This window comes from Saimiri boliviensis, chromosome 16 (assembly GCF_048565385.1).
Source record: "Saimiri boliviensis isolate mSaiBol1 chromosome 16, mSaiBol1.pri, whole genome shotgun sequence".
Lineage (NCBI taxonomy): Eukaryota > Metazoa > Chordata > Mammalia > Primates > Cebidae > Saimiri > Saimiri boliviensis.
Genome location: NC_133464.1, coordinates 15,686,710 through 15,709,807, shown reverse-complemented (window position 1 = coordinate 15,709,807; position 23,098 = coordinate 15,686,710). Strand labels below are relative to the sequence as shown.

At 42.3% G+C, this 23,098-nt stretch overlaps 1 protein-coding gene and 1 non-coding gene across 3 annotated transcripts in view; both read left to right on the top strand.

Moving 5' to 3' along the window:
- The first annotated feature begins 969 nt into the window (after nt 1–969).
- Nucleotides 970–23,098, top strand: part of IPO5 (importin 5) — a 70,014-nt gene continuing 47,885 nt past the window's right edge. The window contains exons 1-3 of one of the 2 annotated variants that reach the window (XM_074387524.1): nt 970–1,050; nt 15,715–15,825; nt 22,641–22,734. In XM_074387524.1, the coding sequence (XP_074243625.1) occupies nt 22,645–22,734 (90 nt within the window). In that variant the 5' untranslated portion in view covers nt 970–1,050; nt 15,715–15,825; nt 22,641–22,644. Of the gene's footprint in view, nt 1,051–15,714; nt 15,826–22,552; nt 22,735–23,098 lie in introns of those variants that run through there. The other variant, XM_039473116.2, reaches the window with a different exon arrangement.
- LOC120365881 (U4 spliceosomal RNA) lies at nt 7,755–7,895 on the top strand. Its single transcript, XR_005580714.1, has one exon. It is a non-coding gene; the product is annotated as a U4 spliceosomal RNA (small nuclear RNA).

Sequence of the window (23,098 nt, the reverse complement as noted above, 5' to 3'; positions counted from 1 at the left end):
TACAGGCATGAGCCACCCCACCCAGTCAATATTTACAATAATTAGGTGTCAATGAAAAGAAAAGAAAAAAATAATTTAATTACAAAACCAATTGATATAAATTTATGTAATATGGAATTTCCTGTTGTTTCCATACAAATTTATCTTTGCCTCTTTGAGAGATCAATTTCTCATTTCAGTATTGAATAGTGAATAGAATATCAAAATCTGCAGGCAAAGAACCTACTCAGATAGTTTCAAAACTGAATTTGATGACACATTTGTACCCAATCAGAGTGGCCCCCAGCAACATGAGTTTTGGATTCTCAAAGGCCCATGACTCCCTTTCCTTGCAACACCTTTGGGAGCTTGGGCTACCCTGCAACATCTAAATGCCTGTGCAGTGTGGGCCCATGAAGCTGGCAGGATGGGCAGTAGAAACGCCCAGGGGCAGGAGCCAGCTGACCTGCTGCGGGTCATAATAGCAGCCAGGTGTCTCCACGGTGACCTCTCTGAGTCAGGAGGTCAGAACTGTGGGATTGATGACATCCCACGACTAGAACAGCCACAGTGCCGAGAACAGCTCTGACTGCAGTAAGTCATCCCAAAACCTCACATCCAGTCAAGACCCTTTAAGAATTTCATCTGCACTGAGGAACAAATCAGCGTGATACTGGAGGGAGTTTCTCTGTGAGATCCAGGAGGTCCCTTTAGCTCATCTCCTCAAGTCACCACAGTCATACCCAAGAGGAAAGAAAGGTCAGAGAAAATGATTTGGAAAACCTACACAGAAACCAAGTATGAAACAATGACGATTTCATGACGGCTCATTGTTCCTTGGTATCGTGCCTTACACGAGCTGGAGACTAACTCCGTGTTCTCAAGGAGGCCCAACTCTTGATTAGAGTTGCCCAAAAGAATGCTGGTTATTATCCTAAAGATCTGCATAGCCATCCTGAAACAGTCAGAAATGAGTTTTTATTTCACTTAGGTGGTTCCGGGGAGAAGCCTTTCCAGGACCCATGTGTGGCCACAGCAGTTTTCCCTGATCAGCGTCCCTGCGGCACTCAAGTGAGTCTAGAATCATCAGATTTTCTTGTCTCTATTCACTGTGAATTCTATTCTTTATTTCCTTTAAAACAAAAAACTCCTGCTGTTTTCTCCTATAATTAAGATATTTGTTTCTTGATCATTTTACCTTCTATTCACCAATTAATTGAAATCCAACCATCAGGATTGGATATATACCTTGCTTTTTCCTATGGGGAAAAAAAAAGTGCGTAGAAGCAGTCTGATTTTTACTGCCTTCAATTTCTCAAGTCTCAAGATGTTCTGTTTAAAATCTTCAGAGTCTCTATTTTGTCTTCCATACATTACGTTTGTATCCCCTCGGAGGCTGAGTATATTTTACCTTAGTTTTCAGAGATTGATAAAGTCAAGTAATTCATTTTCATTATAGGAAAACAAAATCAATTCCTAAGTAGTCAAAAAACTACTAACTTAAAGAACCACCTGTTTAACTTTTTTTTTTTTTTTTTTTTTTTTTTAGATGTAGTCTCACTCTGTTGCCCAGGCTGGAGTGCAGTGGCTCAATCCTGGCTAACTGCAACCTCTGCCACCCTGATTCAAGCAATTCTCCTGACTCAGTCTTCCAGGGTAGTTGGGATTACAGGCTCCTGCCACCGTACCTGGCTACTTTTTGTATTCTTAGTAGAGACAGGGCTTCACCATGTGGCAAGGCTGGTCTTGAACTCCTGACCTCATGATCCACCCACCGTGGCCTCCCAAAGTGCTGAGATTATAGGCGTGAGCCACCGCGCCAGGCCCACCTGCTTAACTTCTTCTCCTGGAACTTAATCCCCTAACTAAGGGTGAAAAAGCCTCTACGTCATTTTATAAAGAAGAGTATTAGTTACAGTTACCAGGGACTTGTCAGATGGGAATGCCTTTATTACACAATGTACAATTTAGACCTTCCTAAACAGTTTTGCTTTCTTCTGTCATTTGTCTGTGATGGAACCTCAAAGACACTAACTACTATACAAGACAGTTTTGTGTTGGGGCGTTGTGTTAGCTTTCCACTAGAGTTAAAATTCTGGAACACAGTTATACATCTCCAAATGAAAAATATCGGCCTGGCACAGTGGCTCACACCTATAATCCTAGCTCTTTGGAGGGCTGAAGCAGGAGCATCACTTGAGCCTAGGAGTTGAGGTCAGCCTAGGCAACAACAAAGTGAGACCCTGTCTCTACAAAAAATAGAAACAATTAGCCAGGCTTGGCCGGGAGCAATGGCTCATGCCTATAATCCCAGCACTTTGGGAGGGCAGATCACCTGAGGCCAGGAGTTAGAGACCAGCCTGGCCAACATGGCGAAACCCTTTCTCTACTAAAAGTACAAAAATTAGCCTGGTGTGGTAACACATGCCTATAATCCCAACTACTCAGGAGGCTGAGGCAGGAGAATCGCTTGAACCTGGGAGGCAGAGGTTGCAGTAAGCTGAGCTCATGCCACTGCACTTTAGCTTCGGCGACAAGAGCAAGACTCCATCTCAAAAAAAAAAAAAAAAGAAAGAAAGAAAAAAAAATTAGCCGGGCATATCAGAGTGCATCTGTAGTCCCAGCTACCCAGGAGGCTGAGGTGAGAGGATTCCTTGAGCCGGGGAGGTCAAGGCTGTAGTAAGTCATGACTGCACCACTTCACTCCAGCCTGGGTGACAGAGTGGGACCTTGTCTCAAAAAAAAAAAAAAGAAAAAGGAAACAGAAAAGGAAGAAAGAAAAAAGAAAAATGCCTAAGTTGCCAAATACCTTATACAGTTCATTTATGCTACTCTACAGGAAACATACTCAGCTGTCTTCTCTGTGCTGGGTTCATATACTTTGCTCCTAGTTCAACACGCTTGGTCACCTGCCTTCCAAAGCACATGGCAAACCAGATGATGAGAGCAGCTGACAAGTGGAGACAGCTGGCATTTTATGTTGGCAGCTACAATAAATGACACTGTCTGATGGGGGAAAATGAGCAGGGAAAACACTTCCCCAAAACAGGCAGAAATATAAGAGGTGAAATCCCAGAGTTTCAGAACGACTTTAGGGCAAGCAAGCCTATGTGGCCTCTGTCTTCACCACCCTACTACAACACAGGTAGATGACCGACTTGATGGTCCCCAGATGCTGGAGTCGGGAAGATCCCTATGGTGCTGTCCAACTCTCCTAATTTACAGATGAGGAAACAGTGGCCTCAGGAAACGTTGAGAGCCCAGTTCAGGATCACAGCTGGTTAAGGGTGAAACTGCGACTACAACCAGGATCCCCAGACCCCAAGGGCCAATTTTTATCCTATATGCCCCATGCTGGAAAAGTGAAAAATAATTCAGTGTTTCAAAAGGTTTTAAAAGGCCAGGAAGGAATTAATAAATGTTTAAAGAATTTTGTTGACAAAATGGTTGAAAGCTCATTGGTTACATATAAGAATTAAATGAGTACAGAACATAACACTTGCCCTAATAAAAAAATCTTTTATGTTTGCAAGTAAAATACGTTACAGAACATACACTTGCCCTAATAAAAAAATCCGTGAAATGGTCTGGTAAAAAAAAAAAAAAAAAAAAAAAAAAAAAAAAAAAAAAAGAATTAAATGAGATAGAGCATAGAAGGTTATTCAAACACAGAAAGAAATCAACATGTCATTAGTTATTATAACTTAAAAATCTGATATATAAAAAAAGTGCTTTTTTATAGAAGTCAGAGGAAAGTAGGTTGAGCTTTTTTTTTTTTTTTTTTTTTTTTTTGAGAGGAGTCTCGCTCTGTTGCCCAGGCTGGAGTGCAGCAGTGCAATCTGGGCTCACTGCAACGTCCACCTTCCAGGTTCAAACGATTCTCCTGCCTCAGCCTCCCGAGTAGCTGGGATTACAGGCATATGCTACCATGTCTGGCTAATTTTTTAGATTTTATTTTTAGTAGAGATGGGGTTTCACCGTGTTAGCCAGGACAGTCTCAATCTCCTGACCTCATTAACCACTTGCCTCAGCCTCCCAAAGTGCTGGGATTACAGGCATGAGCCACCATGCCCTGCCTGAGCATTTTTAATACTAATCTTTTAAATACCTTTGCTCTATCAGAAAATTAATTTTCATAAAGCAATACATTGTTGGATCTCACCCTCAGAAAGGTCCTCCTGAGCACCCTATTTTAACAGCACCCCATCACTTCTAGCTCTTTACTTGATTTCATATGCTTTATAACCTATTACCATATGAAACTAAAAATATGTATAAAATCTTTCCTCTAAAGCTTCTCCTAAAGTTAACAGCTGAAATACTATAATTTTCTTCTAGTTTTTAAATAGTCCTCTTATCAGAAAAGATTTAGCCCTTATCCTCAATCTCGCAGTCACTAGTCAGTTCACACAAGCCGAGTGATTGGTAGAACAGGAGTCTCTGCAAACTGAGTTCAACCAGCTTGAATAATAACATCAAAACATAATGGGGTCCCTTTATAGTGGTAGAGCCCGGGTCCAAATACCAAAATTCCTATTCTAAGCTCTATTAAGATTTTCTAAACGTAGCTGTGTTTCAAGAGAAAATGCTTGGTCTATGGATAGCTGAAGTCATGTAAAACAAGCATTCTTATCACATGGGTCCAATATCACTGATTTTACATGGCAGATCTTAAAACACATTCCTTGTAAAAATCAGAGTAAGAATTCTCTTCAAAAAAACAAACAAACAAACAAACAAAACGCATTCCTGCTTTTCCCACTCTCTCCCACATTCTTTAAAAGGGTAGGGTTTATTGTCAAATGAAAACTTAAGTGTATAAATAAAACTAGACAAATCCTTAGATTAAGATGGAAGGAAGATGATCTTTTGACCTCTTAATATTAGTTTCATCTAACTTTTTTTTTTTTTTTTTTTTTGAGATGGAATCTCACTCTGTTGCCCAGACTGGAGTGCAGTGGGGTGATCTTGGCTCACTGCAGCCTCTGCCTCCCGGGTTCAAGCAATTCTCCTGCCTCAGCCTCCTGAGTAGCTGGGACTACAGGCACTCGCCACTATGCCTGTATTTATTTTGTATTTTTAGTAGAGACAGGCTTTCACCATGTAGGCCAAGCTGGTCTCTAACTTTTGGCCTCATGCGATCCACCTGCCTCCCAAAGTGCTGGGATTACAGGCATGAGCCACACACCCAGCCTGATCTAACTTCTTTAAATCATCATTCCATATTGTTAAACAATGTTTCTAATGAGAGATGGGGAAGTATATTAGATGGTAGGAGGCCTGAATAGTTGAAGACAATTGAGAAAAAACTAGTTATTTCCTTGGCACAAAGTAAATCTACTACTCCTGAAGTATAAGAAAAAATAAAAATAAAAACAATAAAAATAAGCAACCTCCTTGATCAAATAATTTTTTTTGTAATTGACTTCTCCTGATCATTAATGCCTATGTGTTCATCCTATTATTATTATATTATTATTATATACATGCATTAGTGAATTCCTTTTCTTTTTTATCTCTCAAGATTCCAGAAGTAGATTAGTGGATTCCTTAAGTGTTAAAGAAACCCTTGTCTGTAATTCCAGCTACTCTGGGCTGACAGAGGAGAATTGCTTGAACCCAGGAGGTGGAGACTGCAGTGAGCAGAGATCACGTCATTGCACTCCAGCCTGGGTGACTGAGTGAGACAGAACGAGACTCTGTCTCAGAAAAAAAAGTAAAGAAAGAAACTCTTGCAATCGGAGAGAAAAAGAGCATTAGAACGTAAAGTGACTGAAGTTAAATATACTACCACCAGTTTCCTGCCAATGGCTGCAACTATGAGATGTGGATCGATGTCATAATTAACACTCCATTATGTATGTCCTCATAATGCATGAGGTGAAATGTGTATGTCATGTGTCCACATTGTAAGATACTTGCTATAAGCAGCAAAAATATAGGAAGGAAAGTCTACAGGCCAAATCATATGTGAATCTCCCCATTCTCCCTCTCTGCAAATATTGGTTTAGGAATTCTCTGAGGTTTGAAGGTTCTGAATGTTATCATCCAAGGATTCAGAATTGAGGTAAAAATACTGTGAAAGATAGGGAAAAAAAATCAGTAAATTGAGGTCTAAACCAATATCTTTCCACTCTCTAAGGAAATGTATTTTTAATATAATAGTTTTATTAAGATATTCATATAGGCCGGGCATGGTGGCTCACGCCTGTAAGCCCAACACTTTGGGAGGCCGAGGCAGGCAGATCACATGGTCAAGAGATTGAGATATTCATATACCATGAAGTTCAAACTTTTATTTTTTTATTTTATTTTGAGATGGAGTTTCACTCTTGTCACCCAAGCTGGAATGCAATGGCTCCATCTCAGCTCACTGCAACCTCCGCCTCCTGGGTTCAAGCGATTCTCCTGCCTCAGCCTCCCAAGTTGCTGGAATTACAGGTGCCCACCACCACGCACAGCTATGTATTTTTAGTAGAGACAGGGTTTCACCACATTGGCCAGGCTGGTCTTGAACTCCTGACCTTAGGTGATCCACCCACCTCAGCTTCCCAAAGTGCTGGGATTACAGGCATGAGCCACCACACCTGGCCAAAAGTTCAACCTTTTAAAGTGCACAATGCAGTGTTTAGTATATTCAGTAGGTTGCACGTCCATCACTATCATTCTTTCATCACCCTAAAACAGGCGTCCCCAAACTACAGCCCGCGGGCCGCATGTGCCCCCTGAGGCCATTTATCTGGCCCCCTGCCGCACTTCAGGAAGGGGCACCTCTTTCATTGGTGGTCAGTGAGAGGAGCACAGTATGTGGTGGCCCTCCAATGGTCTGAGGGACAGTGAACTGGCCCCCTGTGTAAAAAGTTTGGGGATGCCTGCCCTAAAAGAAAACCCTATATTTAGCACTCACTGCTTCCCCAAACCCCCCATGCCCAGGTACAGGCTTGCATCAATCTACTATCTCTACGGATTTGCTGCTTCTGGACATTTCCCGTAAATGGGACCAAAAAAATTTGTGTTCTTTGTGTCTGACTTCTTTCAGGCAGTCTAATGAGCTTAAGGTTTACTCATGTTTTACATATATTGTTACTTCATTCCTTTATTGCCAAGTAATACTTCCTTGTATAGTTTAACCACATTTTGTTTATCCATTCACCAGTAGATGGGCAGTTGAACTGTTTCCACTTTTTGGTTATCGTGAATAATACTGCCATTAACATTCATGTACAAGTTTTTGTGTGAACATATGTTTTTATTTCTCTTACGTGTATACCTAGAAGTGAAATTACTGAGTCAAATGGTAACTCAGACTGGACTGCAATTTTGCAATCTCGGCTCACTGCAACCTCCGTCTCCCACGTTCAAGTGATTTTCATGCCTCAGCCTCTTGAGTAGCTGGAATTACAGGTGTGCGCCACCACACTCAGCTAATTCAGACTGTTTTCCAAATTGGCTATACCATTTTATGTTCCAATTAGCAAAGTATGAGGGTTCAAATTTCTCCACATTCTTGCCAACACTTGCTATTGCCTTTTTTATTAAAGCCATTCTATTGGGTATGAAGTGGTGTCATATCGTGGTTTCGATTTGCATTGCCCTAATGATGAACAATGCTGCACATCTTTTCATGTGCTTATTGGCCATTTGTATATTTTCTTTGGAGAAATGTCTATTCAAATGTTTTACCCATTTTTTAATTGGGTTGTCTTTTGTTATTGAGTGTAGAGTTTTTTTATATATTCTGAATATAATTCCCTTAATAAGATACATGATTTGTGAGCTTTGCACAGTGGCAGTATCGTGGCCAATGAGGTTTATCCAAGGTGCGATTATTGCTAATTGAAAACTTTTCCCAATACCCCACTATGACGACATGAAATAGGATTGGCACTGGCAATTTTTGGCAGTCTCTATGGAGACTGAATTTTTTAAAAAAAGATATATGATTTGTGGCCAGGTGCAGTGGTTCATGCCTGTAATCCCAGCACTTTGGGAAGCCAAGGCAAGTAGATCACTTGAGGTCAGAAGTTCCCAGCCTGGCCAACGTGGCAAAATCCTGTCTCTACTAAAAATACAAAAATTAGCTGGGCATGGTGGTGCACACCTGTAATCCCAGCTAATTGGGGGCTGAGGCAGGAGAATTGCTTGAACCCGGGAGACAGAGGCTGCAGTGAGCTGAGATCACACCATTGCACTCTAGCCTGGGCGACAGAGCGAGACTTCATCTCAAAAAATATATATGATTTGTATATATTTTCTCCCATTCTATGATTTGTCTTGTCACTTTCTTGAGGGTGTCTTTATTTTATTTTATTTTATTTTTATTTTACTGCATTTTAGGTTTTGGAGTACATGTGAAGAACATGCAAGATTGTTGCATAGGTACACACATGGCAGTGTGATTTGCTGCCTTCCTCCTCATCACCTATATCTGGCATTTCTCCCCATGCTATCTCTCCCCAACTCCCCACCCCCTGCTGTCCCTCCCCCATTTCCCCCCAACAGACCCCAGTGTGTAGTGCTCCCCTCCCTGTGTCCACACGAATGTTCATTGCAGCACTGTTTACAATAGCAAAGACCTGGAACCAACCCAAATGCCCATCGATGATAGACTAGACAGGGAAAATTTGGTACATATACACCATGGAATATTATGCAGCCATCAAAAACGATGAGCTTGTGTCCTTTGTAGGGACATGGATGAACCTGGAAACCATCATTCTCAGCAAACTGACACAAGAGCAGAAAATCAAACACTGCATGTTCTCACTCATAGGCGGGTGATGGTGTCTTTAAAAGCACAAAGGTTTTAATTTTGTGAAGTCGAATGTATCTATGTTCCTCTTTTGCCTTTTGTGATCTTGATGTCGTAGCAAAAAATGATTGCCTACCCCAAAGCAATGAAGATTTAGTCCTATATTTTCTTGTAAAAATTTTATAGTTTAGCTCTTACATTTAGTCTATGATCCATTTTGAAGTTTTTATGACGTGAAATATGGGTCCAGCTTCATTCTAATGCATATGGATATCAAATTGTACCGGCAACAATCTTTCCACAGTGAACGGTCATGGCTCCTATATTAGCCAGCGTTCTCAAGAGAAACTGAACCAATAAGAAATAGGCTGGGCACAGTGGCTCACACCTATAACCCCAGCACTTTGGGAGGCCCAGGCAGGCAGATCACTTGAGGTCAGGAGTGGGAGACCAGCCTGGCCAACATGGTGAAACCCTGTCTGTATTAAAAATACAAAAAATTAGCTGGGCATGGTAACACACATCTGTAGTGGGTAACGCACATTAGCTGGATATGTTAACGCACATCCCAGCTACTCAGGAGGCTGAGGCACAAGAATCGCTTTAGCGTGGGAGGCAGAGGTTGTGGTGAGCCAAGATCATGCCACTGCACTCCAGCCTGGGTGACAGAGTGAGACTTTGTCTCAAAAAAAAAAAAAAAAAAATCGAGATTTATTTTAAGAAATCTGCTACATAATTATGAGAGATGGCAAGTTCAAACCCGGAGGGCAGGCTAGCAGCCTGGAAATTCAGGTATGAGTTGATGTTGCAGTCTTCAGTCTGAAATCTGAAGGGCAAGCCAGCAGATGGAGACTCAGGCAGGGTTTCTGTGCTGTGGTCTTGTAGCAGAACTCTTTCTTCCCCTGGAAACCTCCATCTTTGCTTTTAAGGCCTTCAACTGATTGGATGAAACCTACCCACCTTATGGGTAATATGCTTTACTTAAAGTCAATAGATTATAAATGTTAAATCATATCCACAAATACTTTCACAGCAACATCTAGACTTCTGTTTGACCAACAGCCTAGCCAAGCTGAAACATAAAATTAAACATCACGGTACCCTTGTCAAAAATCAATCTGACCACACATGTAACGTTTATTTCTGGAGTCAATATTCAATTCCATTGATCTATATGTCTATCCTTCATTTCTAGAGTCACTATTTAATTCCATTGATCTATATGCCAGTAACACAGTGTCTTAATTATTACAGCTTTATGGTAAGCCTTGAATTCAGCAAGTGTGTTTTTGAGTTTTGTTTTTTTCAACTGCTTTGGCTACTCAGAGTCTCTTGCTACTCCAGTTGAATTCTTAGAATCAGTTTGTCCACTTTACATTCCCACCAACGGTGTAAAAGTGTTCCTATTTCTCCAAAGCCTCACCAGCAACTGTTGTTTTCTGACTTTTTAATGATCGCCATTCTAACTGGAGTGAGATGATATCTCATTGTGAGTTTGATTTAGATTAATAACCCAGTGATTATGAGCTTTTTTCATTGTCTGTTGGCTGCATAAATATCTTCTTTTGAAAAGCGTCTGTTCACATCCTTTGCCCACTTTTTGATGGGGTTGTTTCTTTCTTGCAAATTTTGTTTAAGTTCCTTGTAGACTCTGGATATTAGACCTTGGTCAGATGGATAGATTGCAAAAATTTTCTCCCATTCTGTAGGTGATTCTCCTGCCTCAGCCTCATGAGTAGCTTGGGTTACAGGCGCCTACCACCACGCACAGCTAGCTTTTGTATTTTTAGTAAAGACAGGGTTTCACCATGTTGGCCAGGCTGGTCTTGAACTCCTGATGCACAAAGGTGTGTTACCATATCCATCCCTTTGATGATAGTTTCTGTGGCTGTGCAGAAGCTCTTTAGTTTAATTAGATTCCATTTGTCAATTTTGGCTTTTGTTGCAATTGCTTTTGGTGTTTCAGTCATGAAGTCTTTACCCATGCCTATGTGCTAAATGGTATTGCCTAGGTTTTCTTCTATGGTTTTCATGGTTTTAGGTTTTACATTTAAGTCTTTAATCCATCCTGAGTTAATTTTTGTGTAAGGTGTAAGGAATGGGCCCAGTTTCTGTTTTCTGCATATGGCTAGCCAGTTTTCCCAGCACCATTTCTTAAATAAGGACAGTGTGGCGATTCCTCAAGGATCTAGAACTAGAAATACCATTTGACTCAGCCATCCCAGTTCTGGGTATATATCCAAAAGATTATAAATCATTCTACTATAAAGACACATGCACATGTATGTTTATTGCAACACTATTTACCATAGTAAAGACTTGGAACCAACCCAAATGCCCATCAACGATAGACTGGATAAAGAAAATATGGCACATATATACCATGGAATACCGTGCAGCCATAAAAAAGAATGAGTTCTTGTCCTATGCAGGGACATGGATGAAGCTGGAAGCCATCATTCTCGGCACACTAACACAGGAACAGAAAACCAAACACCACATGTTCTCACTCATAAGTGGGAGTTGAACAGTGAGAACAAAGGGACACTTGGAGAAGAACATCACACACCAGGGCCTGTCAGGGGGTATGGGGACAAGAGGAGGGAGAGCATTAGGACAAATATCTAATGCATGTGGGGCTTAAAACCTAGATGATGGGTTGATGGGTGCAGCAAGCCACCATGGCACATGTATACCTATGTTACAGAGCTGCACATTCTGTGCATGTATCCTAGAGGTTAAAGTAAACTTAAAAAAAAAAAAAAAAAAAAAAAAAAAGATCAGCTTGTCCATATCTGAAAAAACAAAAGCAGGTGAATTTTAATTGGGATTACCTTGAATCTATAGATCAAGAAAGGGGGTATCACCATATTAATAATACTGAATCTCCTAATCCATGCATAGAGAATGTGTTTCCATTTATTTAGAGCTTCTTTAATTTCTTCCAACAATGTTTATAATTTTCAGCATACAACAAGTCTTACACTTCTGTGAAAGTTACTGAATGTTACTTTGTTACTGAGTCTTATTCTTTTTTGATGCTATTGTAAATAAAACTGTTTTTTTAAATTTCATTTTTGGACTGTTTATTGCTAGTGTATGGAATTACAATTGAATTTTACATATGATGTTGTATCCTGCAACCTTGCTGCACTTTTTTTATTTGTTCTAATAGTTTGTGTGTGTGTGCTTGTGTGAATTCCTTAGGATTTTGTTTCTATGAAATGATGCTACCTGTGACTAGAGATAGAACTTCCAGGCCGGTGCTGTGGCTCATGCCTGTAATCCCAGCACTTTGGGAGGCTTAGGTGGGCAGATCACAAGGTCAGGAGATCGAGACCAGCCTGGCCAACATGGTGAAACCCCATCTCTACTAAAAATACAAAAATTAGGTGTGGTGGCATGTGCCTTAATCCCAGCTACCGGGGAGGCTGAGACAGGAGAATTGCTTGAATCTGGGAGGCAGAGGTTGCAGTGAGCAAAGATCATGCCACTGTACTGCAGCCTGGGTGACAGAGCAAGGCTCCCTCTCAAAAAAAAAAAAAAAAAGATAGAACTTTCAGTAAAATATTGGGTAAAAATGGTCAGAATAGACATTCTTGTCTTGATCTCAGGAAGAAAGCATCCAGTTTTTCTCAACTAAATAGGATGTTAGCTGTGAGTCTGTCACAGCTGGCTTTTATGAAGTTGAGGAAATTTCTCTTTATCCTTGTTTATTGTGTGTTTTAATAACGAAAAGGGATTAGGATTCTGTGAAAAGCTTTTCCTGCATCAATTGAGATGCTCATATAGTTTTGATACTTTATTAATGTGGTATATTACATTGATTTTTATATTTTATGACAACCTTTCATTCCTGGGATAAATTCCATGTGGTCATAGTAGATAATCCTTCCTATATATTGCTTAATTCAGTTTGCTAGTATTTTTTTGAGAATTTTTATGTCAATATTGGTCTATAGTTTTTTTGGTTTTGGCAGCAGTGCACCTGGGCCTTATAAAATTAATTACTATGTCTAAACTCTGCTTATATTTTCTGCAAAGATTGAGAAGGATTGGTGTTAATTGTTGTTTAAATGTTTGGTAAAATTAACCAGTAAAGCCATCTGGTCTGGGACTTTTCTTTCTTTTAAAATTACGAATTTGGCTGGGCACGGTGGCTCATGCCTATAATCAAAGCACTTTGGGAGGCCAAGGCAGATGGATCACCTGAGGTCAGGAGTTTGAGACCAGCCTGACTGAATGGTGAACCCCATCTCTATTAAAAATACAAAAATTAGCTGGGTGTAGTGCTGTGTACCTATAGTCCCAGCTACTCAGGAGGCTGAGACAGGAGAATTGCTTGAACCCAGAAGGTGGAGGTTGCAGTGAGCCAACATTGAACCACTGCACTCCAGCCTGGGTGACAGAGCAAGACTCTGTCTCAATGAATAAAAATAAATAAGAAATAAAAATAAAATAATGTAACTAATTCAATCATTTTACTTGCTGAAGGTTTTCATATTTTCTATTTCTTCATGAATCACTTTTGATTTGCATTTTTCTAGAAATCTGTCTACTTTATCTAGGTTATCTAATTAGTTAGCATACAATTGTGTATAGCATTCTAATTATTTTTATTTCTGAAAGCTGGGTAGTGATATCTCCTATTTTAGTGTTTGAATCTCTCCCTTTTTTTCCTTGGTCAGTACACCCAAAAGTTTGTCAATTTTGTTGATCTTCTCAAATAAACAATTTTGGGTTATTTTTATTTTCTTTTTAAATTTTCTGCTTCATTTATTTCCTTTTTAGTCTTCTTTCTTTCTCCTTCCTTTTCTTCTTTCTCTTCCTTCCTTGTTTTATTTCTTTCTGCTTGTTGTAGGTTGAGTTTGCCCTTCTTTCTTTAGTATGTAATGAAGCAGGTTATTAATTTCTTCTTTTCTAATGTATGTGTTTACAGCTCTCAGTGTCCCTATGAGCACTGCTACCATTGCATCCCTTAAGTTTTGGTATCTTATATTTTCATTTTCATTCATCTCAAAGTATTTTCTAATTTATCTTGTGATTTTTTTCATTATAGAGAAGGGGTCTCACTTTGTCACCCAAGCTGGAATGCAGTGGTGCGGTCATTGCTCACTGTAACCTTGAATTCCTGAGCTCAAAGGATCCTCCCATCTCAGCCTAAGAAGCGAGGGCTACAGGCAGATGCCATCATGCCCAGCTAATTTTTTGTAGAGACAGGATCTTGCTATATTGCCCAGGCTGGTCTTGAACTCTTGGCCTCAAAATACCCTCCCACCTCAGGCTTCCAAAGCATTGCAATTAGAGCTGAGAGACCCCATGCCAAGCCATCTCGTGATCTCTTCTTTGACCCACTTGTTATTTAGGAGTATGCGGTTTAATCTCTTGTGATTTTCTCAAATTTCCTTTTGTTCTTGATTTCTAATTTTATTCTATTGTGGTCAGGGAACATACTTTGTATGGTTTCAATCCTTTTAAATTGACTGAAGCTTGTTTTATGGCCTAACATATGGTCTATCCATATTCACTTGAGGAAAATGTTTACTCTGCTGCTTTTGGGTGGAGTGTCTTACACATGTCTTTTAGATCTAGTTGGTTTATCTTGTTCATGGTATTCCATTTATCATTGATCTATCTAGTTATCCTAACAGTTATTGAAAGGTGGGGACTGAAGTCTCAAACCAGTTTTGTTGAATTATGTATTTCTCCCTTAATTCTGTCAGGTTCTGCTCTGTGTATTTTGGTGCTGTTAGGCACATGTGTTTAAATTTGTTCTATCTTCCTGATTCTTTTATTATAAAAGTGTTCTCTTTATCTTTACTGACATTTTTTGTCTTAAAATCTATTTTGTCTAAAATTAAGATAGCCATTGCACCTGCTTTTGTTTTTGTTTTTTTGAGAGGGAGTCTTGCTCTGTCGCCCAGACTGGACTGCAATGGCACCATCTGGGCTTACGACAGCCTCCACCTCCCAGGTTCAAACAGTTCTCGTATCTCAGCCTCCCGAGTAGCTGGCACTACAGCCACCTGCCACCACGCCTGGCTAACATTTGTATTTTTAGTAGAAATGAGGTTTCACCATGTTGGCCAGGCTGTTCTTGAACTCCTAACCTCAAGTAATCTACCCACCCCAGCTTCCCAAAGTGCTGGGATTATAGGCGTGAGCCACCATGCCCAGCTTTTGTATTTTTAGTAGAGATGGGTTTCACCATGTTGGCCAGGCTGGTCTCAAACTCCTAATCTGCCTGGCTCAGCCTCCCAAAGTGATGGGATTACAGGCGCCTGACACTATGCCCAGCTAATGTTTGTATTTTTAGAAATGGGGTTTCGCTATGTTGCCAGGCTGATTATCTGCTTTTGAATACTGTTTGCATGGTGGGTCCTTTTCTGTCCTTTCACTTTCAACCTATTTGTATTCTAAGAAAAAACATTGGCCGGGCGCGGTGGCTCAAGCCTGTAATCCCAGCACTTTGGGAGGCCGAGGCGGGTGGATCACGAGGTCAAGAGATTGAGACCATCCTGGTCAACATGGTGAAACCCCGTCTCTACTAAAAATACAAAAAATTAGCTGGGCATGGTGGCGTGTGCCTGTAATCCCAGCTACTCAGGAGGCTGAGGCAGGAGAATTGCCTGAACCCAGGAGGCGGAGGTTGCGGTGAGCCGAGATCGCACCATTGCACTCCAGCCTGGGTAACAAGAGCGAAACTCCACCTCAAAAAAAAAAAAAAAAGAAAAAAGAAAAAGAAAAAACATTTAACTTAAAAATGAAATCTTTCTACTAGGTGTATTTTTGTTTCAGGTTTTAAAATGCAACAAATTATTTTTTAAAATCCATTTACCACTTTTAAATGAAAACAATTAACGTCAAGAAAATAAAAGGTATTTTTATTTTCCCCAACTCTTATGCAGTCTTTGATTTAACTTATAAGGATTTATTCTTCAAAATTAATTACTATCTAATGAATTCTGTTTATGTCAAATCAGCAGAGGAAAGAAATTCCTAACCGAGAAACACTGCTCAGAAAGTACTGTACCATGTCTCCAAATCCCTGAAGATCAAGTTGGAAAACTGGAAGCAACAGAAAACACAATAAGGTAACTGATTTCACCGGGGGAAAAGTCACTTCCTTTTTTGTTTTTCTTTTAAAAAGACAGAGTCTCACCATGTTGCCCAAGCTGGTCTCGAAATTCTGGGCTCAGGCAATCCTTCCACCTCAGCCTCCCAAAGTGCTGGGATTACAGGCATAAGCCACCATGCCTGGCCAAAAGTCACTTCCTAAATGTTGATGTAAAAGTATGTAGGACACCTGTGTGCAGCTAGTTGACTATTATTCTCTAGCAAAGCACTGCCCAATCAAAATATAATATGAGCCACAAATAAAAATCACATATGAAATTTTAAAGTTTCTAGTAGCCATATTTCAATAAGTAAAAAAAAAAGTGAAATGAATACATTTAACAATAGTTTATTAATAAATATAACTAATATATTTTATTTAACCCAATATATTAACATTCCTACATGTGACCAATGTAAAATTGTTCTTCTTCCTATTAAGTCTTTGAAATTTACTGTGTATTTTACCCTTAAAGCATGTCTCAGCTCAAACAAGCCATATTTCAACTGGTCAACAGTCATAATGGCTAGTGGCTACCATGCTGGGTATTACAATTATAGCACTGAAAGCTGGAAATAGCCTTTAAATGCTCTGTAATAATAAAATAACCTGATTTTTTCTTGACCACAGATTTTTTTTTTTTTTTTTTTTGAGACAGAGTTTTGCTCTGCTTGCCCAGGCTGTAGTGCAATGGCAGGATCTAGGCTCACCACAACCTCCACCTCCCAGGTTAAAGCAATTCTCTTGCTTTAGCCTCCCAAGAAGCTGGGATTACATGCATATGCCACCACACCCCGCTCATTTTGTCTCTTTAGTAGAGACGGGATTTCTCCATGTTGGTCAGGCTGGTCTCGAACTTCCGACCTCAGGTGATCCGCCCGCCTTGGCCTCCAAAAGTGCTGGGATTACAGGTGTGAGCCACTGCACCTGGCCTTAACCACAATTATTGTACATTCCTGTAACATGACCACTTATATAATGGGAATACAAAAATGCAATAATCTAACAGGTAGATCTGCAATCAGAATTAAAGTTACAAATTTTAGGGGCTGCGATCTGTATTAGCAATGACAGTCACCATTTATTAAGCATTTACTCTGTGCCAGGCACTATGCCAGGTATTTTAATCAGTAATAATAATAATAATAAACCCTTCTGTTATGCCTACTTCATCAAAGAGGAAACTGGGCTTGACGAAGGTTAACTTGGGCAGATCACAGAGCGTGTAAGTTGTGAAGCTATCATTTAAACTTGCGTATCAGCTGGCTCTGGAGCCTCTGTTCCTTGCCTCCCTAAAATGAGTCCCTCCACCTACAGATACCCACTGAACCTGAAATATAAAACCAAGAGAGAATGCAAAAGAAAAAACTGAGTCAAAATTTCCCTGGCCTGTGTTCTACTCCACAATTTACTGAGGGCTTCTTGTGCACCAGGCCCTTCAGGATTGTTAGGGTCCCACTTGCCCCTGGCTGGGGTGCACTGACTGTATGTAACAGACTGCTTCAGAGCAGGAACTTGAAAGTTTTGATAAAAAGCTGAAAAAAGGGTGAATAGTTCAGCATATTTTCAACAAACAATTTTTCAACCGTTCCCAATTTTTTTTGCTGGCTCTTATCTAGGCAACAGGTAACATTGATATTAGAGTCAGAAATCTTACTTATCATCCAAGGGTCTATTAAATATCTGTAATCCATTCCATATATGATTTTACTCTGCACAATTGGGAGACTAATAGAAAATATGCAAATAGATTTTATATAAACATAAATGTGATACACATGACTATGCATCAGATGCAGCTTTAAGAGTAATTGTTTAAGGCCAGTCACTGTGGCTCAAGCCTGTAATCCCAGCATTTTGAGAGGCCGAGGTGGGAGGATCGCTTGAGCCCAGGAGTTCAAGACTGGCCTGGGTAATTTAGCAAGACCCCATCTCTAAAAAAACAAGCAAAAAGAGTAATTACTTGTTTAAGGTCTCATTTAACTCTCAAATCTATCTTACTAATAAAAGATGATAATTACTGAGTATCTACTTATGCAGATACCATATAAGTAAATTTACCTATATTATCCTAACTTTCAAAACACTTCTTTCTTCATTATTTTCAAAATAATGAAGAACTATTATTCCAATTTTACAGATAAGAAAACAAAGCCAGCATTCTTTGTCATTGTACCACGTTAATTATTAATAAAAATAATAACGCCATCAGCTTACATTGGCATAGTTACAGATTATAACACTTTCATTTAAATCATCTAAACTGACCCTCATAATAAATTGTGGTATCAAGAGCATAAGAGCTTACAACTACCAGGATGAGGAGTCATAGAGACCCGAGGCAACTTAAAAAAAAATTATTTAGTTGGGAGAAGCTTATGGTATTTACATTCAGCACTCTGCAAACCAGAAAGAACAGACAAAACCAAATTCTGTCCCAGTTGAGAAAAGCTTCCACAGAGGTCTTATAAGCCTAACTTCTCCAAACTTCTCCCATTTCCAGAACACTTGCATCAACATGGGAGCCCATAAAACTAAAAGCATTAGGAGGAGAGGATCTGATGCTCTCTAGTTAAGGAGCCTGGTCTCCTGCAGTATTACAAATAGGTCACACCCAAGCTGAGCAGTACTTCCTAACAGCAAAAATGCTAGCCTACCTAGGATTTCACGTACCATTGAGATAAACTTTTCTTTCCCCCCAACCTCATCCTTTTTTGTAAGGGGTTACAAATGCTCTAAGCAAATTTGCCTCCAGTGCTTAATGGAAGTAGTGTCAAGTCTAATAAACTGTAAGGGAAAGGAGCTGGCCATTCACAAGATAAACCACTATGTACATTAATTTGGGGCAGTTTTGGTTTTTATTTTTATTTTAATGTGGCCAAAGCAATGGCAGCTAATACAGAGTGAGTAAGACTCAACGTTTTCTATCCTTGCATTTTTACTTCCAGTTGTAAGTTAATGCTAGAAGAACTTTAATGATTATATACTTTTTATTATCTCTATTTTATACATGAGAAATTGAGGCTTAGTGACATTAAGCACTCAAGGTTACACAGCTAGTAAGGGACTAAAGATACAAATCCCCTAGACTCAAGTTCAAGGATCTTTACCTTCCACCATTTGATGTCCTTGGGAAATAAATAAGCCTATACTCCTGCGGGTTGCCTTTATGCAATATCTGAGTTATTTTCTTTTCTTTTCTTTCTTTCTTTTTTCTTTTTTTTTTGAGAGGAAGTCTCACTCTGTTGCCCAGGCTGGAGTGCAGTGGCACAATCTTGGCTCACTGCAACCTCCTCTTCCTGGGTTCAAGCGATTCTCCTGCCTCAGCCTCCCAAGTAGCTAGGATTACAGGCATGTGCCACCACATCCAGCTATTTTTTTTTTTTTTTGTATTTTTAGTAGATTGGGGGTTTCACCCTGTTGAAACCCCTCACAGGCTGCTCTAGAACTCCTGACCTCAGGGGATCTGCCCACCTCGGCCTCCCAAAGTGCTAGGATTACAGGTGTGAGCCACCGCACCCAGCCCCTGAGTCATTTTTTAACAATAAAATTATACTCTTATAAGCAATAAGGACACTGTCTATGGGAAATGGGCTTCTAAGTGCAGTGAACTTCCCAGAAGGCTGAACATTATAAAGTCTCCAAAATGGCAAGCTTGCCACTGAAAATACAGTCCCCACCTAGGAGGTTTTCTGGACACCAGGACTGGTCTCATTGTTGGGACATCTGCTATCTACCCCAAGTTTACTGGAATTTCTCCCATTTGGGAAGGGGTCTCTCTTCATTCATTAACCTTAAATTTTTTCTTCCCTTTTGATTGGATATTTAAAGTGTTAAAATAAGGCTGGGCTGTGATTTTATGTTCTAGCAGTGGATGTCACCAATAACACAAAATTGTTTTGTTTTTATCCTGCCTGAAATAATATTAGGTTTACGCTTTGCTTCATTAGAAAACAAGCTCTGGCCAGGTGTGTGGGCTGAAGCCTGTAATCCTAACACTTTGCGAGGCCAAGGCGGGAGGATCACCTGAGCTCAGGAGTTTGAGACCAGCCTGGGTAACATGGCAAATCCCCATCTCTACCAGAACTACAAAAATGAGCCAGGTGTGGTGGCTAGTGCCTGTAGAACAGCTACTTGGAGGCGCTGAGGTGGGAGGATTGCTTGAGCCCAGGAGGCAGAGGCTACAGTGAACCCAGATCACATCACTGCTCTCCAGCCTGGGTGACAGGGAGACTCTGTCTCAAAATAATAACAATAGGCCAGGAGCAGTGGTTTATGCCTGTAATCCCAGCACTTTGGGAGGCTGAGGCAGGCGGATCACAAGGTCAGGAGATAGAGACCATCCTGGCCAAGACATGGTGAAACCCCATCTCTACTAAAAATACAAGAATTAGTCAGGTGTGGTAGTGCATGCCTACAGTCCAAGCTACTCGGGAGGCTGAGGCAGGAGAATTGCTTGAACCCTGGAGGCAGAGGTTGCAGTGAGTGAAGATCGCGCCACTGCACTCCAGCCTGGTGAAAGAGCGAGACTCCGTCTCAAATAATAATAATAACAACAAGGTCCTTATTTTGACAAATCTGCAAACTTAATTGGAATTTCTATTATTTAGTAACTATTAAGCCAATATATGTAATCTACGGACTCATTGCCAATAAAAACACGTATCACAACAGGTGTTAAAAAGTAACTGGAGACTGGGTCAGATCCTAAGCAAGCCTCTAGGCAATTTATCATATTTTGCTGTTAACCTAGTCATTTGAATGAGTTGTTTTTGTTTGTAATTCTTAAATCATAATTACTTTAGCTGATTAAGAAACCTCCTCAGAATCCAAACACCCCCACTGCACACCAAAAAAAAAATCAAAAAAAAAAAAATCTGCCCCAAAGTAATGTGCATAGTGGTTTGTCCTAGAAAAAATAAGGTGGCATAGGAATGAAAACTTATCACATCTAAGAAATATAAATTCAACAAAGATAGGTCTGCAGACCTGTAGAGAAACCATCGTCATGGCCCAAAACTTTCTAAGGGAATTTTCTCTAGGAATCAATTAGAATTCTTAAAAAAAAAAAAAAAAAAAAAACAAACTTGGCTGGTCATCACAATTGCACGTGGATCCCAGGGCTCAGCCCAGATTCTAGACACAGTGGCCAAGATTTAAAATCATTCACCAAAGAGCAAATATTTTGACTTTCAAAGAGCAGAACTACAGCAGAATAGCCAACAGGAAATTAAATTCCCTAAGTTAAATACTACGTACTGCCAGCGGTGTAGAACTACTCTCCATCTCACCCAATATAAAACCTCGCTAGAGATATAGTGTCCCTTTCAGGCAGAAATGAACTGTTTTAGTATCAGGGAGTGGTGGCTCAAGCCTGTAATCCTAACATTTTGGGAGGCCAAGGTGTGTGTGGGGGGGGATTGCCTGAGGTCAGGAGTTCAAGACTAGCCTGGCCAATACGGTGAAACCCCGTTTCTACTAAAAATACAAAAAAGTTAGGTGGCGCACGCCTATAATCCCGGCTACATGGGAGGCTGAGACATGAGAATTGCTTGAACCCAGGAGTTAGAGGTTGCACTGAGCTGAGATCACGCCACTGTTCTCCAGCCTAGGCGACAGAGCGAAGCTTCCACTGTCCTTAGCCCAATGTATTGGATGCAACAGGGTCTCAGCAGAAGTACCCATTGATTTATACATTGCTCTCTCTGCCTTTGGCAGGCCCAGCAGTTAAAGAACATTGAGTGTATTATCTATGCATTAGAATGCTGAAATTGAAATTATGCCTCTGGGTTCCTAGACTGAGATTGAGGTTATCAGCCCTGTAAATCAGTGCTCCTTTAGGAAGAAAGGTTTCTCTCTGGACATTCCCCAAGCATGGCGAGAACAGAACCCCAAAACAAGGGATTCAAGGAAACAAGTCACAGATCCTGGGGTGGGGGCATGTTTGCTACGTGGACATCGAGGATGACCGATGCCTGGGGGGAGAGCCCAGGGCTGAGTAACCCCACTTCTGGGCAAGCCCCAGGCGTGAGTCACTGGCGAGGGCGGCACGAAGGGGCGGCCTGAGTCCACAGCCCTGAGGGAGGTCGGAGGGTCTGACAGCGCGAGGAGTCTGTGGGTGGAAGGGAGGTAGAAGTGCGCCTAAAGGGGCCGCCTTCCCGAGGGTGAAGGACTGACTCCCAGGGGTAAAGGGACCGAGGGGGTGGGGCCTGCTCCAGCGGCCGTGGGGAGGCGCCGGGGGTCGGCAAGGAGGCCGGCCAGCCAGCGGCACCGAAATCTCCCGCGCTCAGGAGCCGGCCCCTCCTCCCCGGCCAGGCCCCAGGCCCCTTGCCGCGACCCGGCCCGCCGGCGGGCTCCTCCCGCTGTCCCCGCGACGCAGCCCCGGCCCCAGCCCAGGTCTCGACCCCGACCCGAGCCCTGGCCCAGCTGCGAAACCGCCGGCCGGCCCCACCGGCGCACAGCCCGGCGGCCCACGGCGCGCGGACAGTGACGGCACCGCAGGGTGCGTGGCCAATCGGCGCGGCCCCCGAGGAGGCGGCCTCGGCACCGCCCCCAGCGCCTAGGACCAATGAGGCGGCGGCGCCCGCCGCCCCGGCGGGGTGAGAGGCCGCGAGGCCCCGCCCCGTCCTCCCCTTTCCCCTTTGCCCCGCCCTTCCCGCCCGGCCCCCCCCCTCGCGCCCCGCGCCGCCGCTGGTGCCGGTCCCCGCGCTGGGCCCGCCCCCGCTCCTCCCGCGGCCCGCCAGCGCGCCTCACGGCTCCTATCTCCCCTCCCTCCTTCTCTCTCACGCCTAGCGCAATGGCGGCGGCCGCGGCGGAGCAGCAACAGTTCTACCTGCTCCTGGGAAACCTGCTCAGCCCCGACAATGTGGTCCGGAAACAGGCAGAGGTAACCGAGTTCGCCGTCCCCATCTCCGCGCCCTGGCCGGCGCGCCGACCTTTCCCGACGCTGGCCCCGCCGGGCCTCCGCTGGTCCGCGGCTGCCGCGCAGGCTGGGCCCGGCGGGCGGCGGCCGAGCAGCCCACGTGTGAGGCGGCCCGCGGCGCCCGGTCGTGCCCCCGGGCTTTTCCGGCCATTGCTGCCGCGGCGCCCGGCGCCAGTTACCTCCCGCCGCCGCTCGCACCCACGTGCGGCCGCTCCCGAGTCTCTGCCCCCACCCAGGTGTGGGGTGCCGGGCGGGCCCCGGGCCCCAACTTCGCTGGCCACCCCCCCTTCCGAGCTGCCCGCTCGCCCCTTTCCCGCTTTCTCCCAGC